An 18842-nucleotide genomic window follows, 5' to 3' on the forward strand; every position below is an offset into this window, starting at 1 on the left:
AAAATACTAACCAAATGTGTCATCAGATTTTTTGCTGGGGTTATTCAGGTAAGAAATGATACACATACTTTTGTGTACCATGACTCAGGTTAGGCTTTTTTAAAGTCTGAGTTGTGTAAACGAATAAAATATTATTTTAAAACTAGACATAAGTTTGGTTTATACGATAGGGTCTACATAAATAAAGAATTTGAGCCCGTTTTCCAGTCCACGACCTCTTGACGGAAGGTCTTCTCTTTTATTGTGAAAAGCAAGACAAGTCCTACACCGGAACCATATTCCTTTGCGGAGTCGTGCGTGGAATGCAAGCATAGACATATTTCTAATTATATATATTTTATATTTATAAAAACGTAACATAATGCAACATGCTTGCACTATGCTGCCATTTGTTACTATTATAAAAAAAGGTTATGCCTGGATTTCCGGTTAAAGCATATTTCCTTCAGAATAAAATTACGGGAAGTCGTCGAGAATAATTTTCATCTCGGTCTATTCGTGCACTAAAGCTTAGAATACAAGTGTGAAAAATATAACATATGTTTCTGCTTACGCGGCTGAAACGCTAAATATCCATCATGTAATCAGTTTGACCCAATATTGTGAATATTACATGCCACTGGAGCATAAACAGTATGTCGATGGTCGAAATACTGACCATCAAAAAAGGGGTGACGCTTTTATTCTGAAAAAAAGATTAGAGCGGAAGTGCCTCTGACTGTGGAGGAAGCAAAGAAGAGTGGGGTAGAAGTTCGGGAAAACTCCTGTTAAATCTCCTGAATATCGACAAAATGGAGAACGTCTCCGTTGACGCTTTAATCCTGAAGCTCCACGATGTGAACGCGGTGAAGTTTGGAGAGTACAAGCTGAAGAGCGGCATGCTGACACCCATTTACATCGACCTCAGGGTGCTCGTGTCCCACCCCGCGCTCATGAATCAGGTATGAGAAACACGTGTAGCCCATCCCGCTGCACGGCGTGATGGACTATAACATATATGTGATAGGAAGGAACAACTGTGGCACATCACATAACTGCGCTATCCAAACGACTGAATGCTGTTATGGTCAAGCTTAAGTGTAAGTGTCCTCGTGTTGTGGGTCACAGTTACTATGCCGGACTTCAAAGGTCCCATATTATGCTCAGTTTCAGGATACTACTTGTATTTTGTGTAGAGATGCACCGATCAAATCAGACACCGATACCTGGGCTGAGCATATCGGCATATACCCGATACCACTGATGCATGAATGAAGCGTATACCTGTCCATGTGAGCGAAGGCATCAGGCTTGACATAAACCTTTAGCCTTGTTAAAAAAATGGTAAAAAAGGTAACAAATGAACACAGATATAATGTACTCAATATTATGAATTAACAAAGTGTACATTAGCAGCAAAAATAAATAACACTGTCATGTAAAGTGCACTGCAAACAGATATTTTAAAGAAAATATAAAACCCTATTTGGTGTTGCAAACATAGAACTGAAGTGACTAGATCACTGTAACTGTTGCTGTGTATGACATTAATACAAAAGAAATGGCTCCAGCTAATTAGTTGTTATCTGAGCCGATCGGTGCATCTCTAATTATGTGTTTCTGCTAGAACACGCTTACATGCTGAAGGCTAATGTTTTAAAAAAAACACTATTTTTCTAATACTGTATGTCTGAATATACCTGCATTCACTCTCTGTATAAAACACTCCATTTCAGGCCTGTCTCTTTAAGTCCCCCTTCTGAAAAAGCCCTGTCTGCTCTGATTGGTCAGCCTTTCTGGGTCTTCCCATAGACATACCTGTAGAAAAAAGAGCTGCAGACAGAGAATTATTAAAACGGCACCTTCATATAGTATAGTTGTGACATCACAATCTTACAGAAGTCCTGACGGCATGTTTAAATGCACAGTTTCTGAATACGGGCTGTGTGCTTTTTTCTGTTGATTGAGCATTAAGTTACATACATTTATACATTTTATAGTACCTCAAACTGCTTTAAAATAATAAAATAAGGCAATCTCACTTTTTTAACATGTGGGACCCTTGAACATAATCAGGTAAAGTAGATTAAAGGCATCCAACCTTGTAAGCATGGTAGACACATGTTGGTACATGTGATGTTGAGGACTTCCATGTGCCAAAACTGTAACATTAGAATCTTTCCTGTTTTATTTGCAGGTGTCAAGTCTCATCTACCAGCGAGTGCAAGAAGAGGGCCTACAATTTGACTCAGTGTGTGGGGTTCCATATACAGCCTTGCCTTTGGCCACAATCATCTGTTCCAGACATGAACTGCCCATGCTCATCAGACGAAAGGAGGCCAAGGACTATGGTGGGTGGCTGGAAGGCTAGGCAAGCTTTATCTACCAAGTGTTTAAAAGCATCAACGTTGGATTTGTTCCTAAACCGTAGGAAACCACAAGAATCATATTTGTTATGGAAAGGATGGATGGTTCCTCATCAGAATCTTCCCATTTTCTAGCACTTTAATCTCTAGATAGTGATGTGTATCAAAACCTAAGCTCATTACAAAGTAAATGTATCTGTTTTTTTTTTACATTTGACAAGATTCATAATTTGATTTTCACCCATTATGATAGGACTATGATTATGGAGCTGCTGCTCCACTGCTCCATATGGGTTAAATGGTCACTAATGCCACGACTCTTTCAAGCTTTCAAAAACAAACACCAACTTATACACTTACATGACTTGACTTATACCTTCATGATTAAAAGTTTAGATTTCCATAGAAAACACAGGTTTCAGATATCAGAATTGTTTAATTGTGAGCTAAATTACCTTTAAAAAAAGTCTCAACTGGCTTGAGATCATTGCTTTGTTACTTTTAACAAACGGTGGACATTGGCCTGTCTATCCCATAGATATCTTGGGGTCCTACAAAGCTGACAAGACTATTCTAGAAAATAATTTAATTGCTGAAAGTGAAGTGTCTCACTCTATTACTCCCACCAGTATTCTTGTGAATCAGCAGAAACCTTTGCTCCACTGGAATATGACTTTGCCAAAGCCTCGAATCGGGTTAAAGTGATGCAATAACTTTTAGTTTGTCCAGAATATGGACTGATAAGACTTTATGTAACCCTTTTAGGAACCAAGCGTCTGGTGGAGGGCTCATTTCGTAAGGGGGATACGTGTCTGATCATCGAGGACACGGTAACCAGTGGAAGCAGCATTCTGGAAACTGCTGAAGTGCTCTACGAAGGGGGACTACAGGTGCGGTGTCAAAAACAGCAGAAAAGATGACATAGCACAGATGCCATTTGTTTGAATGATCGCAGTAAAAGTTATAGAAGCACATCAAGTACTTTAAGCATGTTACCAATAGGCAACACAATTCTGAAACCTGGAATATTTTATTGAGTCAAGGTGACAGATGCCATAGTACTAATGGACAGAGAGCAAGGCGGTGTTGAGATGTTGGCGTCTCAGGGAATCAAGCTCCATCCCGTCATCTCCATATTCAAGCTGCTGAACGTGCTGTTGGCAGCAGAACACATCGATGCCCAAACCGCCAAGAGCGTTCGCGAGTTTCTCCTGGATAACAACACCTTCAGGTACAGTCGCACGGTTTTCCCCCCTCAGATAGCCAGCATAATTGGAAAGTTAGTGTTTTTTTTATCGCATACTTAACATGTAAAGTAACATTTGCAACATGCCTCTTTCAGCCCCAAGGACAATAACGGTAATGGTGTTCCTGCTACCAAGAAGCAATGTGTTGAGCAGAACATGGAGCTGAGCTACGCAGACAGAGCCAAACTACCAAGTATGTAGCCTTCCAAGTTAGTCAAATGGTCAGCACTCCTGTAGTAATGTTATTATAATTCACCCTTCGCTAAGCCCCTCCGTCTAACAGCCACTGGCCAATCCTACGTTTCACATACACTAGCTCACTGGCTTGTTGGACTGAAGCTAATCTCAGCACATATTGCTAACGGCTTACGGCGAGAAGTTTCAGGCACAGGCATAGCTAAATGTTAGCTTAAAATAAAAAGATACATTTTAACGTCTCCTTCTTTCACAATTCTCACTGACAAATTATGGTTATATTGTGAACGTAGCTCTCAAATGCAATTTGTGGTCGTTTCGTTCTACTTCTATCTTTCACAACTGTTATTCCAGAAATGTACTGTTCGGGTCTACTCACACTTACCGTTCGTACCGTGCCCAAGCGCACATGTGAGCACGAGCGTTGGTGGCGGTCCTGAGTCTTATTTATATATGACTGTTTCCCGCGATGGACATTTAAAAAAAAATGTTGCCGAAGGGTTCGAGGCAGTCTGATGTGGAGGTGGAATGTTTGCTGCAGATTTAGACAAATTAAAATATTCAAAAACTGTTGGACAGAACAAAAACTCAGAGGTTTGAGGATGTATAAGCAAGAAACAATCTTGCGAGGGCCCGGATCTTTGGAGGTAATGTGAGTGCAAGCAGGCCTGGCTCGCGGGGGAGGTGGGGACAATCACGCTAACGCATGGCAAGGATCATCTGGGACAAGTCTGAGTGCGCCCTTATTTACTTTAGAAGATCTTTCACTGATATCGTTGAAAACGCCCTATTGACATACCGGTGCAAAAGCTTGACAGGCCTAGCAGCAGTTACTAAGGGAGGCGGGACCTGGCAAAGTGTGAATTGACAATTTATCCGTGCAAGGTTACATCCAACTTTAAAACCAACAACTTTACACTCTCTTTGCCCCATTATTTGATTTTTAAATTTATTCGTAATTTTGTTCAGAGGTGGTGTCATCTTGAGGTCTTAAGGCTATTTTCTCGATTTTTGCATACTTTCTTAAACTCCCCTTTTAAGAGTACTTGCATATAAAATAACACCAAAGTGTTTGATATGGAAATGTTCAGAACAAACTCGGCTTTCTGTATAGTGATGGCATAATGTGTCCTAGAGCAATGTGTGAAGACATTACTTGGCCAAAAGCAGAAAAATTGGATTCCATTTTTTGAAATTCTTCATATCTCTTATGAAAACATACCTTTACTCATGCGGATGAGCTGTTTGGGTGTTTGAAATGAGTTTACCAAAGTCTTAGGTCGACAAAAGTAGTGTAATGTGAACAAAATAGTAGATAAATGGAAAATAAATGTCAATACTGTTTTTTGAGGAAAAAGTGTTGGTCGTCATTATTTTCACCATCGAGAGACTGAAAGATTACTCAAAGATTACTTCATACTACATATCTTGCTTCATGAGATGTGTGCTAATGAAAAAAATGAGTATTACAAACTTATGTTTTTATACTTCATATATTCAAGATATAAGACAGTGAAATGCGGCAGCAAGTCCATCAACCTCAGAGAGTTAATTAGCAAATATTCCATTTTGTAATGTCCCTCCTCTTGTGTGCAGACGTTCACCCTCTAGCATCAAAGCTGCTGAAGACCATGGAGGAGAAGCAGTCCAACCTTTGTGTGTCCGCCGACGTGACGAGCAGCGAGGAGCTTCTTCAGCTGGCTGACTCTCTTGGTCCCAACATCTGCATGCTGAAGACCCACGTAGACATCCTAAAGGTCTGAGCGAAACCTATCCCATATTTTACAATAGGAATATTGCCAGGACAAATAATCCAATGCTGTTCTTGTGTCTGCTAACAGGATTACACAGCAGCCTTCAGCCAGAAACTGCAGGCTTTGGCTGAGAAACACAACTTCCTCGTCTTTGAAGATCGCAAGTTTGCTGACATTGGGAACACAGTCAAGCATCAGTATGAAGGTAAGAGGATTTAAATTAAAATAATTTTGGCTTGTCTGTCTTCAAAATGTCTCATTAAAATGGTGTGTTGTTAAAAATTGAAGTGTCTTAATCCATTTTCCAGGTGGTTTGTACCAGATCTCATCTTGGTCACACATAGTGAATGCCCATGCGGTGCCGGGGCCCGGGGTGGTGAAGGGCCTGAGTGCTGTAGGGAAACCTTTGGGCCGAGGTTGTTTGCTCATCGCACAGATGAGCTCCCAGGGGTCACTTGCTACTGGTGAATACACAAAGGCTGTGGTAAGCATGACTCTGCATTTAGTCAGATATGTAGTCCATCATTCAGGTTTACCAGTTTACAGTTTTTTATCTCTGCTCTCTTTACAGCTGAAGATGGCTGAGGAGCACTCAGACTTTGTGATTGGGTTTATCTGTGGCTCCCAGATCACCAAGAGGCCAGAGTTTGTCCACATGACCCCTGGGGTGCAGATGCAAGCTGGAGGTAAATTTCACTTCATTTTGATGACTTACATTTGACAATTCTTTGTATTTGGTTGATTTTGAAAGAACATTAAAGAGCACTGGGGAAAACTTGAAATATGTAACTCTAATCTAAAACCAGGAAATCAGGAATGATCAGGGTGTGACTAAATGGAAATAAATCATGTAAAAGTGTTTCTTGCTGACAGAGATTCTCCTACTCTCTCTGACTTTAATTATATACATAATAAAAGTAAATGGTAGAAATAATGGATCATGAATAGAGTCGAATCAGTTGTTTTCTTCACTCCGGTATGAAGCTCCAGTGATGTTGTGATCTATCAGATCAGTCAATAACATAACTGATATCCAATAAGGGGTGTGTCAGCCTGTAAAAGACCTCAGTGAAGCCTGCCCTTGTGTATCCTCGCTCATAGCTCCTCGGGGATCCCTCCAAGATTCTTGCTCCTCGCAAGATTCAAGCAGTTTATTTGCCATTTGCGCTTCCACACATAGGAACTTCAGAGAATCAAGTCAAGTTAGAAAGACACATAAGTCTTTAAAAGACTTGTGTGGACAGCCTTCAAGATGGCAGAACAGAACAGAACAACTTCTGGTTAAAGTGAGGAGAAAAGGAAGGAAGTTAAACACCATTCATCTGTTAATGTGAACGTTCACCGTTTATCTCCACATCAGCGTTCTGTTACGCGCAGTGCTCTGTGCATTGTATGCAGAACTAAACATAGAGCCTCTAAAAGTATCACTGAAAGCTGCTGCACCTGGTGCGTAATAGGCAGGCAGCTCTGCTCTCCGCCATATGTTTAGAATGTAATTCATAATTTCCTTAATGCTGTATTATTTCAACCACCCACCACCTATCCACTGGGAATCAGAATGTTATTTTTTTGATGAACCCAACCACCCAATTGACAGATAAATTCCGGTGCCCATGGACATTAACTGCAATCCATGCATGTGTCTGTGAAGCACATAACAATGATGCAGACTTTAGTCTCTGTTTCCGAACCATTTCAACCCGTATACATACATACATACTAAAACTAAAATATTATTGATCTGTGATGTTCATGAATCGTGGGAGTTTTTCTATGCATTTTGTTTTTAATGTAGTCTCTGGTGTACCAGCTGTGTGTCAACTAAAGGGGTGTATATGTCTACTATCAAAAATACACCACTACAACTAAATTGAACCTCATGTGACCCATAGGTGACACACTTTGTTTTGCTCTACTCCACCACATAGTGTATTTTTATTTTTATCTTTGCCCTTATTTTGGGGTACTATGTCCCCAATATTAGGACAATGCCTGGCACAACTTATTAAGTTCCGTAAGAACTATTATTTTTTATTTTCCTGTAGGGGATTTATCTTTGATGCCTTGAACATAAGGCGTGTTTCCATTAAGGTAAAATGTGGCCGCTCGGAAAGTTTCAGGGCACGCCCTCTGAAATGGCCATTCACTCGCCGTGTTTCCATTTAAAAAAAAAAAAGGAATTTTCGACACTCCGGAGGAGACGTATCACTCTGAATGGGTTTAAGATCGCTGGTGATCAGTGTTAAAGTGGCGCGCCGCTCTTTCTCAAAGTGAGAAATACAGAATAGTTGCAGTTTGATTTAAGGTGGCCCGGTTTATTTACAACTCCAACTTATTTACAAGTAACATGAAAGAAAACATTCCATCTTAAAATTTGAGGCGCTGTAAAAGTGTTTGTTGACAGACAGACTTGCATCCCGCCTGCAGTATGGTGTGTGTGTATGTGTTTGTGTGTGAAAATGACCACAGGTCAGAATCCAACCCGGTCGCTGCAGCACTCATTTTACCAAGCCTGTGCAAAGATGGGCGTGCACAGATCATTTTCTGCGCTGCTTTCTACTACACCACTGGATAAAAGTATCTAAGTATATAAGTGTTGTCTCGGCGTCTGTACTACCACACGTCACATCCCGCTGAGAGCTACATCAGCTACTGGGCTTCTCTCAGGGGAGAAAAACGGCCCTGTTCTCCCACAGGGCCAACAAATGGCTGCTCAAATGGCCTCTCGAGCAACTTGCATGCAAATTAGGGGCGTTTTGGCAAGATAGACCCGCCTTATTCTGGGTATTCTATAGACAGGAAAAAAGGTGTAAATAACTTGCAAAGCTCCACTCTGCTTTCTTTTTGGTGTTGTGACTAACTTAACACAAGGAGGAGCTATAGCACAATAAATGAGAGCTGGGCCTGCTATCATTAGTCCTCCTCATATTCCTCAACAATCTCTCTCTCTTCTCCTCACCCAATGCTCCAACCCCTCCCCGTGTCTCCCTCTCTTACAGGTGATGGGTTGGGCCAGCAGTACACCACCCCAGAGGAAGTCCTCTGCAACAAAGGCTCCGATGTCATCATCGTCGGCCGGGGTATCCTGGAGGCCCCTGATAGGCTGAAAGCTGTTGAATTATACAAAAAGGCAGGCTGGGAGGCTTACACAAAAAGACTGGGCAAGAGTGGCCAATAGGAGCTCAGGATTAACATGTGCATCATTACGTCTAATTTCAAACTCTCTAGGACCTCTCCAGATAACCTTTAAGTACATTTTCAAGGAACACCAGTGTGCACATAGTTTTATACATGGAAACGATGCAGACATTTGCAGGAGGTATCAGGTGAACCAGACACTTTACTGTTTATCCTGTCCTATTAATACGCTGCTTTAACTGTGTTCTTCTGATTCCCTCCGATTAATAAACTGCACAACTTGACCTAAAGTTGAGATAGTAAGGTACTTCTGAACAGGTTTAAACAGATTTGGGAAAAGGTTTCAGTTTTTCTTTTTAAGATTATGGAGATAGGATGTTGACTGCCTAGAATAGTTGTAGTTCTAGAATAGTTGTAATAGTTGACTCCTGAGTCCCCTGATAATTTGTTTTTTAATGCAGGAATTCCAGGTGTCATTCCCTTGAAAGGATGACTTTCCTTCAAGTCAGGCTGGAGCTTTTCTTTGTCACAAACCCAAATGCCTGTGTATGCTTCCTTTTGATTGCTGAAATACCAAACCAATATTCTACAAATAAGAGTGGGTGTGGCTAATACTTTTTAGTAGTTGTGTAATATTTAGGTTGTAATTCAGGGAATTTTCCAGCACACATCTGTCCAACGAAACAAGATGCACTCTTTGACTCCAAAAGCTAACAAATTAATGTTGAACTCCAGCTTCTTTAAATATCATAATTAAGTTGATTCTTAAACTTCAATGTACGATTGGTTCATTCAATAGTAAATGAAACCGTTGGTCACTCACACTTGAGGAATGGGCGCTGTGTTTTTCCATTAATGTTTTGACTGCGGTGCAGACTTGACTATGCTACTTTTTTAAAGGTAACACTTTATTAACTTGATGAATTTCTGAGATCAACTACAAAAGCATTGCCTCATTGATTGCAATGCCCTTAAAAGGACCATGTGAACAGTGTTCGGCCTGATTGATATTTATTAACAGCTGCAGTTGTTTATTTGTTTGGATGGTCAGTGTGTAGCCCCTGAGATCATTTTAATTACACGATGAGAGAATGCTAAATGCAGCTGGGTTAGTTGACAACTGTCTTGATAAGGTCCAATGTCTGCCGTCCATATTGCTTTACTTAAAATACCAAATATCGAGATGAGGTAATTTCTTTTTTTACGATATAAGAGCAGCTACAATGTGACGTGATCCCAGTTCTCAATGGTTTATCCGTCTCCAGAAAGAGAGTTGATAAACAAGTTTAGTTTAGTCAAGAGATAATAACCTCCAGTTTGTGACACCTCCCTTTAAACGTAGACCTAAGTCTTTCTGTAAATGGTGTCCTTGAGCCATGACAGTTGTGCTGTTACTACTAGGCCTGCATGCAGTGAAATGGCTTCATGGTTTTCCTGATGGTATCCTCAAATATAAATTGTCTTATCGAACAGAGACCTTATTGGGTTTTGCCCCTCCATGTACCTTCCTATTATGAGTAAAAGAATAAATGCATTTATTTTGTAAAGTGACAGAATACTTCAATAAATCAAGTTGAAAAACTTTTTCAAGTGTACTGTTTAATATTGCTCCTCTAGTCTGCTGAACATAGGCTATATGTACTGACTGTCATAATACTATACTGTTGTGTTATTTGTATTTTAAATGTATGCATCATTGAGGTGGAAAAAAGTGAGATGCTATTGAAAGCCTATTGAAAAAAACATCACTTCTATACTAATGAGGCTATGCATAATGTACCAACAATCAAGATACCATGTAAGTTTTCCCCTTCTTATTTTACAGGGACAATTGGAAGCACTTTGTTGACCCATATAACTCTATATAAGGCTCTATAAAATAATACTAAGTTAATATCAGGAAAGAGTTTACTAAGCTTTGAATTCTGAATGAAAAAAAAATCTTTTTGGCTTGACTGTGAACAAGAAGAGAATTCCAGTGTAAAGCAATTGCTAATAATGCTGTCAATGTGGATCAGAAGTCTCAGAAACCCTATTTGCTATGATCCCTACAGGTTTATATATCACTCTAGTTAGTGTCCTCAACGAGCCCCTTCCCCGTCCCAAAGCACTCACAGACGGGCACTGTCTCTCTAGATTTAGCGACTTTGCAGACCTTCATAGCAACTTTATTTATAAAAAGCTACCAGCGACCAATTTAGCGACTTATTCAGACCATCAGGGAAAAGGGAGAAATATATGGTAGGCCTAATTCATTCCCATGCATGTCGCTCAGAGTACAGTTCAGTATGCAGTCCATGGATCCATGTCTCTCTCACCGCAGCAGCACTGTTGCCAGGGGGGTTAGAGCTCGGAGGTGGGGCGATAACGGCATCGCTTAAAGTATGCGGTTTCGCCTTCAAGGCGACAACGCCACAGGGGGCGTTTCAAATCTTCCCCAATCTAGGACCCAGTTTCAAAAGATACTGTTTTCAGGCTCCAATAACACGGAGTGTTGGAAGGTTGACCGAAGCGATATTAAAGTTGTGCTATTACAGGAAAACGCGTCTTCCTGTGGATAGGCTCTTAGTGCAGTGCCATTCAAACTTAACTTGCGTAGCACTCCTCCCAGTGCCCTGTCTTCTGGCTCCGAAATGGCGATGACCAGATTCCAATCTCCTGGCTTTAAAACAGTAGTTCATAAACCAATGGGTGATGTCACAGTAGCTGCATCCACTATTTTTTTACAGTCTATGGTGTTTACACATCAACGACAAAAGACATATTAGACTTTTAAATAAGGGGCTGAGATATCCCTAGTCCTTAGCATTTGTCAAAATTGAATCCTGCAGCATGTGACTGGATTGACTTGAAGACATCCCCTGCCTCTTAAAAGTTCTCATCTTTCAAACTCCACCCATTTTAATGTCTTAAGCCTAACTTCATCATCAGGGTCATCTTTCAGACTTGCCAAAGCTCTAACCTGACTCCGCCAGATGGATTGATTTGCATGATTCACATTTGCTCAGCATAGCCTTCCGGGAACTCTCGCTTGGAAATCTTTTGGGATGGGGCGAAAATACTGGTTGCTGGACAAATCATCTGTCTATAGGGCCAAATTAACCAATCAGATCAGCAAAGCGTATGACGTATGAACAAAGCACCGAGGATAAGCTCAGAAAGTAAACATGTCTGTAAAGGATATTTGCCGTTTGTGTAACTTGAATTTATGGATTAAAAAAAAAAGGATCCAAGAGAAAAAAGCGTTAGCGAGCAACTAACAGAATTAGAGCTGCCACTGTCTGAAAACGTGTAAACATCAGGTCGGATTTGCATACGTTGCATCACACTTAAACCCGTCTCAAAACCAATGCTGACGTTTTCAACCAAAGAGGTTCAACCCACAGAGCAGTAACAACATCTCTGATTGGCTCCCTATAGTAGTTCATACTGTAAGGAACATAATTTCTCTCTCTTTCTCTCTATGATCTATACATTCATGCATACTGAGTTAACCAGCCATCAAATCACTCAGAAATATCCAGATTTTACGATGTTCTTATTTAAAGGCCAGGCAGCTAAAGTTAGCACACAGTCAAGCACTAATGGACCAACTCCAAAAACTCATTTTAGTCTCAGGGTGGGATTTCCTCCTTACTGGCTGTTTGAACCCCAAGCATTTTCTTTTCACAACACCTGGAAGATTCCCCAGTGAGCTTTTTTACCCAAAAGTTGTCAGGCAAGATGAGCCAGCCATCAGCAGAAAGTAATTTGCAAGGCATATGACATGGAAATGAGGCCCGACCAGGCGCTGAATAGGACGAATTGAGTCGGCAGGTAGCGACGTTACAATGCGCCTCTTTACAGATCAACGCAGGCACAAAGGTCAGACACGTTGCCTGGCACAGAGGAGGAGGGAGGGAGGGTGCTTTGGATGGAGGAAAGGGTTGGTAAGAATAATGCATTACACACACACACACACACACACAAACGCACCCCTCCCCCTTTATGTCAATATTGGATAAGAGCAATGCACCATGCGACAGGTGTCTGTGTGTGCCCTGAGGATCCTCTCTGTCGTTTTCATCCATGAGGGGTGGGAAGAGAGAGGGAGAGGGAGAGAGAGAGAGCATGTAGAGGTATAAAAGGTGTCTACCTGTTTTAACCCACACATTCAGTGCAAGTAAAAGGTGACCCAAACCTGATCAAACTTGCACTTTTTGGCCTCCATCGCTCTGCTTCTTCTAAAGGTAGGCTTTTCATTTGTTTCTTATTTCCGTCAGAGTATCCATTCTTTCAAGGGTGTACATATGCTCGGTGTTCTAACTTCTCCCAAATCTTCCTCCAAAGGTAACCTGACAAGAGAAGAGCCAGCTGTTACACGCGCACTACCTTTCTCTCTATGGATCATCTTCACACTGATGACTTTTGTGACTTTTTCATGTCTGTATTTGCTTCACGTTGAGCCTCACGTACAATACCTGAAGATGAAGTTTTGTTCGTTCGGCTCGCGTTATGCAGGTATGGGTTGGCAACTGGAAAAGACACAAAGTTTGTTTTTCGTGATGGGAGCATTACTGTTGTCAACACTGTCAAGCTTCAGTTCAAACAAACAACAGTGTTAGTTTTGGTGGGGTTGTTTTAAAGTTTGTTTTAATGGGGTTTGACGGCACCAACTGGGTAAGACCTGTCAGGCTGCAGCACAAGTGAACCAAATTACAGTAATGAAAGTCTTTAAATCTTAAAAAATACATGACATTTCTAAGACAACACATCAGCCATGAAGTCAAAACCATTGCTCTATCTGAGACAACTTGGTAACAGCATAGTTCCTGTAACTGAAGCACCAGGTGTACAGCAAATTTCACTGAATAGATTGCCTTATTTGCATACAGGTGGCAACAGGCAATGCTCTAAAGAAAGCATGTCAGCCTTGGACAACGTGTTGCCTGACTACTGGAGTCACAATCCAGAGGTGATTTGAAAAGAAAGAAAGAAAAAAAACTGCTGAAAAAGTAATTTCCTGACTCATTTGAGCAGACATGTAAAAATTATTTTTGAATAGGTGTCAAGCAGAGAAAAACATCGGGAAGGTTACAGCAGGGTGAATTCGGTTGACTGAATCACAGATTCAGGTTATCAAGGCAGGATGTTCATAGATAAAAACTTCCAATTTAATCCAACTCTAGTTTTACTGAAAAGTTAAAGGAAACATTATGAATCCCACTCTCACATCACTCCAAATGTTGATGTAAAACCTGTTTGCTTTTAACAGACACACCTGTCTGTTCAGCTCAATTATAAGACTGCAAATGAGACAGCGGTTCATTATCACGATTGATAAAGCTATAACTGACTGGTGTGCAAGCGAGGGTCATTCACTGTTTATTTTTAAGCCTTGCCTTTATGTGCCTGTTTGAACTGCCCCTGGATGATATCCTATAGTATGGAAAGGTTGACATTTACAACAATAGGGATGATTATCTCCATATCTCCCTTTGGTGCTTTTTTGCTAATCATTTTCCCTTTGGCACATTCATGTTGACGGCATGTATTTTCCACTGGGGGCCTATTCATTACTGTCCATCCCCTACGTCATTAACTGAGGCTGCAGGCGAGCACCGGGGAGCAGAGAGATGTGCTTAATGGGAGGTTATGTTAATCATTAACTAAACATTAACCACACACACACACACACACACACACACACACACACACACACACACACACACACACACACACACACACACACACACACACACGCACGCACACGCACACACACACACACACCAGACATCTGATATGGGCCATCTGTTATTAGGATGCTATAATGCAGCATTCAGACAATGCACTTTTAGAATTTATTATATGTATGGTTCCTTATGTTTAAGAGTACATCTTCCTTTCAGTGTTTTTTGTGTCATTCAAATTAACAATTGTGTTTGCCTTTTGTCCAGCTCTTGGATTTCAGACAATAAATTGATAAAGTTATTCTCAATCTACTTTACTGAAGAGTAATTTGCCATTTTATAATCCCAGTTCAAACGGATACATTTATTTGAAAGCAATGCTGATGCTGCATCTTTTTCATCTACTAGAAGAATGACAATGACATCCAGTGTAACATACAGTGCCAAAACGCATAATACACCCAGATTACAATCCCTGACCAATTTAACTATTGACCAACTGTTTATTAAATTGTCTGCTTAATCAATTTAATGAAAAAGAAAATGTTCTACTAAAGACTAGGTTCAAACAATTCAAACATTTGATCTGTGTACATATGAGCCAATGATTTCTCGAGTATATACGAAACAATACCAAATAACTCACCAATAATCACTTTGTCTAAATAAATCACGCCCCATGTCATACAAATAAAAAATAGAAGTGGCATATAGATCTGAATATGTTGTCCAAAAAAGCACCATTTATGCCCAAACTGCAGTTCGATATTCAGTACATATATTTAATATCTTTGGATCCCCCTGCAGATTATTCCCTTAACATTATTTTTGTTTCCTTGGCCAATTCTCTTCACTCTTAATCATCTCAAAAAACGTTGAGGCATCATCTTACAAGAGAGACATTTGAAAGCCCATCCAACATGTCATTCAGTATACCTGAACGCCCATTTGCCTCTGCTTTAAGCTCTAGTCAATATTTGTTTAAAGCCAGAGGAAGGGAAAGCTCACACTCCTTAGTATCCTGGTTACCTTTCCCGATTTTAAACTGACTGTCCCAACTGGTCCTGCTGCTGCTACACCCTTCCTACCAGCTCCAGGAGTTGGATTAGCAACCAGGTAATTTGTTTAGAATTCAATGTGAAGGCTGAAGCAGGTGCTCATTTTTTCATAAAAATGAAAAGATCTGGATGGATATAATTAGTGGACATTCATTAAAAAGAAATCTAAATTTGAAACAATATGGAATATTGAATGCTATTTAGTCATATTTGTCATCTTTAAAATAAATAGGCCTAATAATGAACCCCTCTCAGTGTTAGTTTTCAAAGCAACATGTGACAACTGAAGAACTTTCAAAGAGGTCAGATACTATGTGTCAAAAGTGCTGGAACGTTGTGTAGCAGTGCGTACATTGGTGACATTGTCCTTTTTTCTGTACGTACGGCTATCTATTTCTTTAGGACAAAAACGGGTTGAATCCAGGAACATACAACAACAGAAATATACTTTTTTTATTAAGTGTCACTGAGTTTTTTATACAAAGAGAGAACATAATATTGCGTTTTGAGTAGAGAAGCATTACAAAAAATAAATGTTTTAAGCACTTAATGTTATGTTCCATTTACTATTTAATCATAATGTCATCCTGTTTTTCCATATTCCTGACTATTCCTCTCTGTTTATTTCATTGTAGTCTATTTATACAAAGGGTTCAATGACAGATAGTGTTGTATTTATAAAACGCCCTCCAATACAAATGTGTGAATTTGTGCAATATTATAAAATGGACTTGACCACCAAGAAACCCCAAAGCTTGTCTTCTCCTATTTGGCCCAGCAGTGACCCTATGAACTCTGCTTTACACAGCCATACTGTATCAGTGCCATTAAGACCACTGTTTGTATCTGTACAGCAGGAACATGATTACATTTGTGGTGCCTGCCAAACTGTTTGCTGCTATCTGGTTAAAAGAAGAGTGCCTGTGTGTGTGTGTGTGTGTGTGTGTGTGTGTGTGTGTGTGTGTGTGTGTGTGTGTGTGTGTGTGTGTGTGTGTGTGTATGTGTGTGTGTGTGTGTGTGTGTGTGTGTGTGTGTGTGTGTGTGTGTGTGTGTGTGTGTGTGTGTGTGCGTGCATGTGTGTATGTGTGTGCTGCCTGTAGGCTGTGTGCTGTTTCCTCTGACAGTTACCGATAATGAAGAGTCATGCAAATGGCCTAGGCCTGTTCCCTCTCCTGACTCCTTACCTTTGCTTTGACTTTCTGATGATGTTGAGTATGGTTTCTACTAGATGAGAGAGGTCTCAGACAAATTATCTCAATAAGAAGTATTACAGTATATTAGAAACAAACAGGAAATCATCTGATTTCAAGAACCGTGGCAAGGAAACCAGTTGAACAAATGAATGGAAAGATTATTGCATTGTCTGTCTGTCCTCTCTGTCTCTAATGCAACAATATACAGTGGGTACGGAAAGTATTCAGACCCCCTTAAATTTTTTACTCTTTGTTAAATTGCAGCCATGTGCTAAAATCATTTAAGTTCATTTTTTTCCTCATTAATGTACACACAGCACCCCATATTGACAGAAAAACACAGAATTGTAGACATTTTTACAGATTTATTAAAAAAGAAAAACTGAAATATCACATGGACATAAGTATTCAGACCCTTTGCTCAGTATTGAGTGGAAGCACCCTTTTGAGCTAATACAGCCGTGAGTCTTCTTGGGAATGATGCAACTAGTTTTTCACACCTGGATTTGGGGATCCTCTGCCATTCCTCCTTGCAGATCCTCTCCAGTTCTGTCAGGTTGGATGGTGAACGTTGGTGGACAGCCATTTTGAGGTCTCTCCAGAGATGCTCAATTGGGTTCAAGTCAGGGCTCTGGCTGGGCCATTCAAGAACAGTCACAGAGTTGTTCCGAAGCCACTCCTTCGTCATTTTAGCTGTGTGCTTAGGGTCATTGTCTTGTTGGAAGGTGAACCGTCGGCCCAGTCTGAGGTCCATAGCACTCTGGAAAAGGTTTTCGTCCAGGATATCTCTGTACTTGGCCGCATTCATCTTTCCTTCAATTGCAACCAGTCGTCCTGTCCCTGCAGCTGCAAAACACCCCCACAGCATGATGCTCCCACCACCACACTTGACTGTAGGGATGGTGTTGGGCAGGTGATGAGCGGTGCCTGGTTTTCTCCACACATACCGCTTAGAATTAAGGCCAAAAAGTTCTATCTTTGTCTCATCAGACCAGAGAATCTTATTTATCATAGTCTGGGAGTCCTTCATGTGTTTTTTGGCAAATTCTATGCGGGCTTTCATGTGTCTTACTCTGAGGAGAGGCTTCCGTCGGGCCACTCTGCCATAAAGCCCTGACTGGTGGAGGGCTGCAGTGATGGTTGACTTTCTTGAACTTTCTCCCATCTCCTCACTGCATCTCTGGAGTTCAGCCACTGTGATCTTTGGGTTCTTCTTTACCTCTCTCACCAAGGCTCTTCTCCCCCGATTGCTCAGTTTGGTTGGACGGCCAGCTCTTGGAAGAGTTCTTGTCATCCCATACGTCTTCCATTTAAGGATTATGGAGGCCACTGTGCTCTTGGGAACTTTAAGTGCAGCAGAAATGTTTTTGTATCCATGGCCAGATCTGTGCCTTGCCACAATTCTGTCTCTGAGCTCTTCAGGCAGTTCCTTCGACCTCATGATTCTCATCTGCTCTGACATGCACTGTGAGCTGTAAGGTCTTATATAGACAGGTGTGTGGCTTCCTTAATCAAGTCCAATCATTAGAATTAAACACAGCTGGACTCCAATGAAGGTGTAGAACCATCTCATGGATGATCAGAAGAAATGGACAGTACCTGAGGTAAATATACAAGTGTCACAGCAAAGGGTCTGAATACTTATGTCCATGTGATATTTCAGTTTTTCTTTTTTAATAAATCTGTAAAAATGTCTACAATTCTGTGTTTTTCTGTCAATATGGGGTGCTGTGTGTACATTAAAAGGAAAAAAAATGAACTTAAATGATTTTAGCACATGGCTGCAATTTAACAAAGAGTAAAAAATTTAAGGGGGTCTGAATACTTTCCGTACCCACTGTATGTGTTTGTGTGTGTGTGTGTGTGTGTGTGTGTGCGTGCGTGCGTGCGTGTGTGTGTGTGTGTGTGTGTGTGTGTGTGTGTGTGTGTGTGCGCGCGCGTGTCTGTGCTTGTCATCACAATTCAATAATGATCGTTTTTCTATTTGCCTGTCTACCTCAACATGGATTTCTCATGGACACTAGCACAAAATATCATAATCTACACAGCATTTCCCTGATGTTTTTTTTGTTGCAGTTAAATCCAGCTGCTTGGGTGTCCACGCAGAGATCAGTGGGGACAAGTGGAGGCGGTACGAGCAGATGTCCTGCTCACATCATCCTTACCTGGATTAGTCTCCATGGTAACCTTCCACCTGAAGGAGGGCATTTATTCAGTGCAATCTGTATGTCACTGTGTGTGAG

General features: G+C 40.8%; 1 protein-coding gene across 1 annotated transcript; it reads left to right on the forward strand.

Moving 5' to 3' along the window:
• The first annotated feature begins 733 nt into the window (after nucleotides 1-733).
• umps (uridine monophosphate synthetase) lies at nucleotides 734-10225 on the forward strand. The gene is made up of 10 exons (XM_083921006.1): nucleotides 734-941; nucleotides 2177-2330; nucleotides 3111-3235; nucleotides 3389-3576; nucleotides 3688-3785; nucleotides 5384-5544; nucleotides 5629-5746; nucleotides 5850-6025; nucleotides 6113-6227; nucleotides 8541-10225. The coding sequence occupies exons 1-10, from the start codon at nucleotides 792-794 to the stop codon at nucleotides 8717-8719; spliced, it is 1464 nt and encodes a 487-aa protein (XP_083777132.1). The 5' UTR covers nucleotides 734-791; the 3' UTR covers nucleotides 8720-10225.
• The last annotated feature ends 8617 nt before the right edge of the window (nucleotides 10226-18842 follow it).

This window comes from Echiichthys vipera (assembly GCF_963691815.1).
Source record: "Echiichthys vipera genome assembly, chromosome: 10".
NCBI classification, from domain to species: domain Eukaryota; kingdom Metazoa; phylum Chordata; class Actinopteri; order Perciformes; family Trachinidae; genus Echiichthys; species Echiichthys vipera.

Coding starts and splice junctions, on each gene's coding strand:
- umps (XM_083921006.1), top strand. CDS start 792: ATGGAGAACGTCTCCGTTGACGCTTTAATCCTGAAGCTCCACGATGTG. Junction 3,236..3,388: donor TCTACGAAGGGGGACTACAG/GTGCGGTGTCAA, acceptor TATTGAGTCAAG/GTGACAGATGCCATAGTACT. Junction 3,786..5,383: donor AGACAGAGCCAAACTACCAA/GTATGTAGCCTT, acceptor TCTTGTGTGCAG/ACGTTCACCCTCTAGCATCA.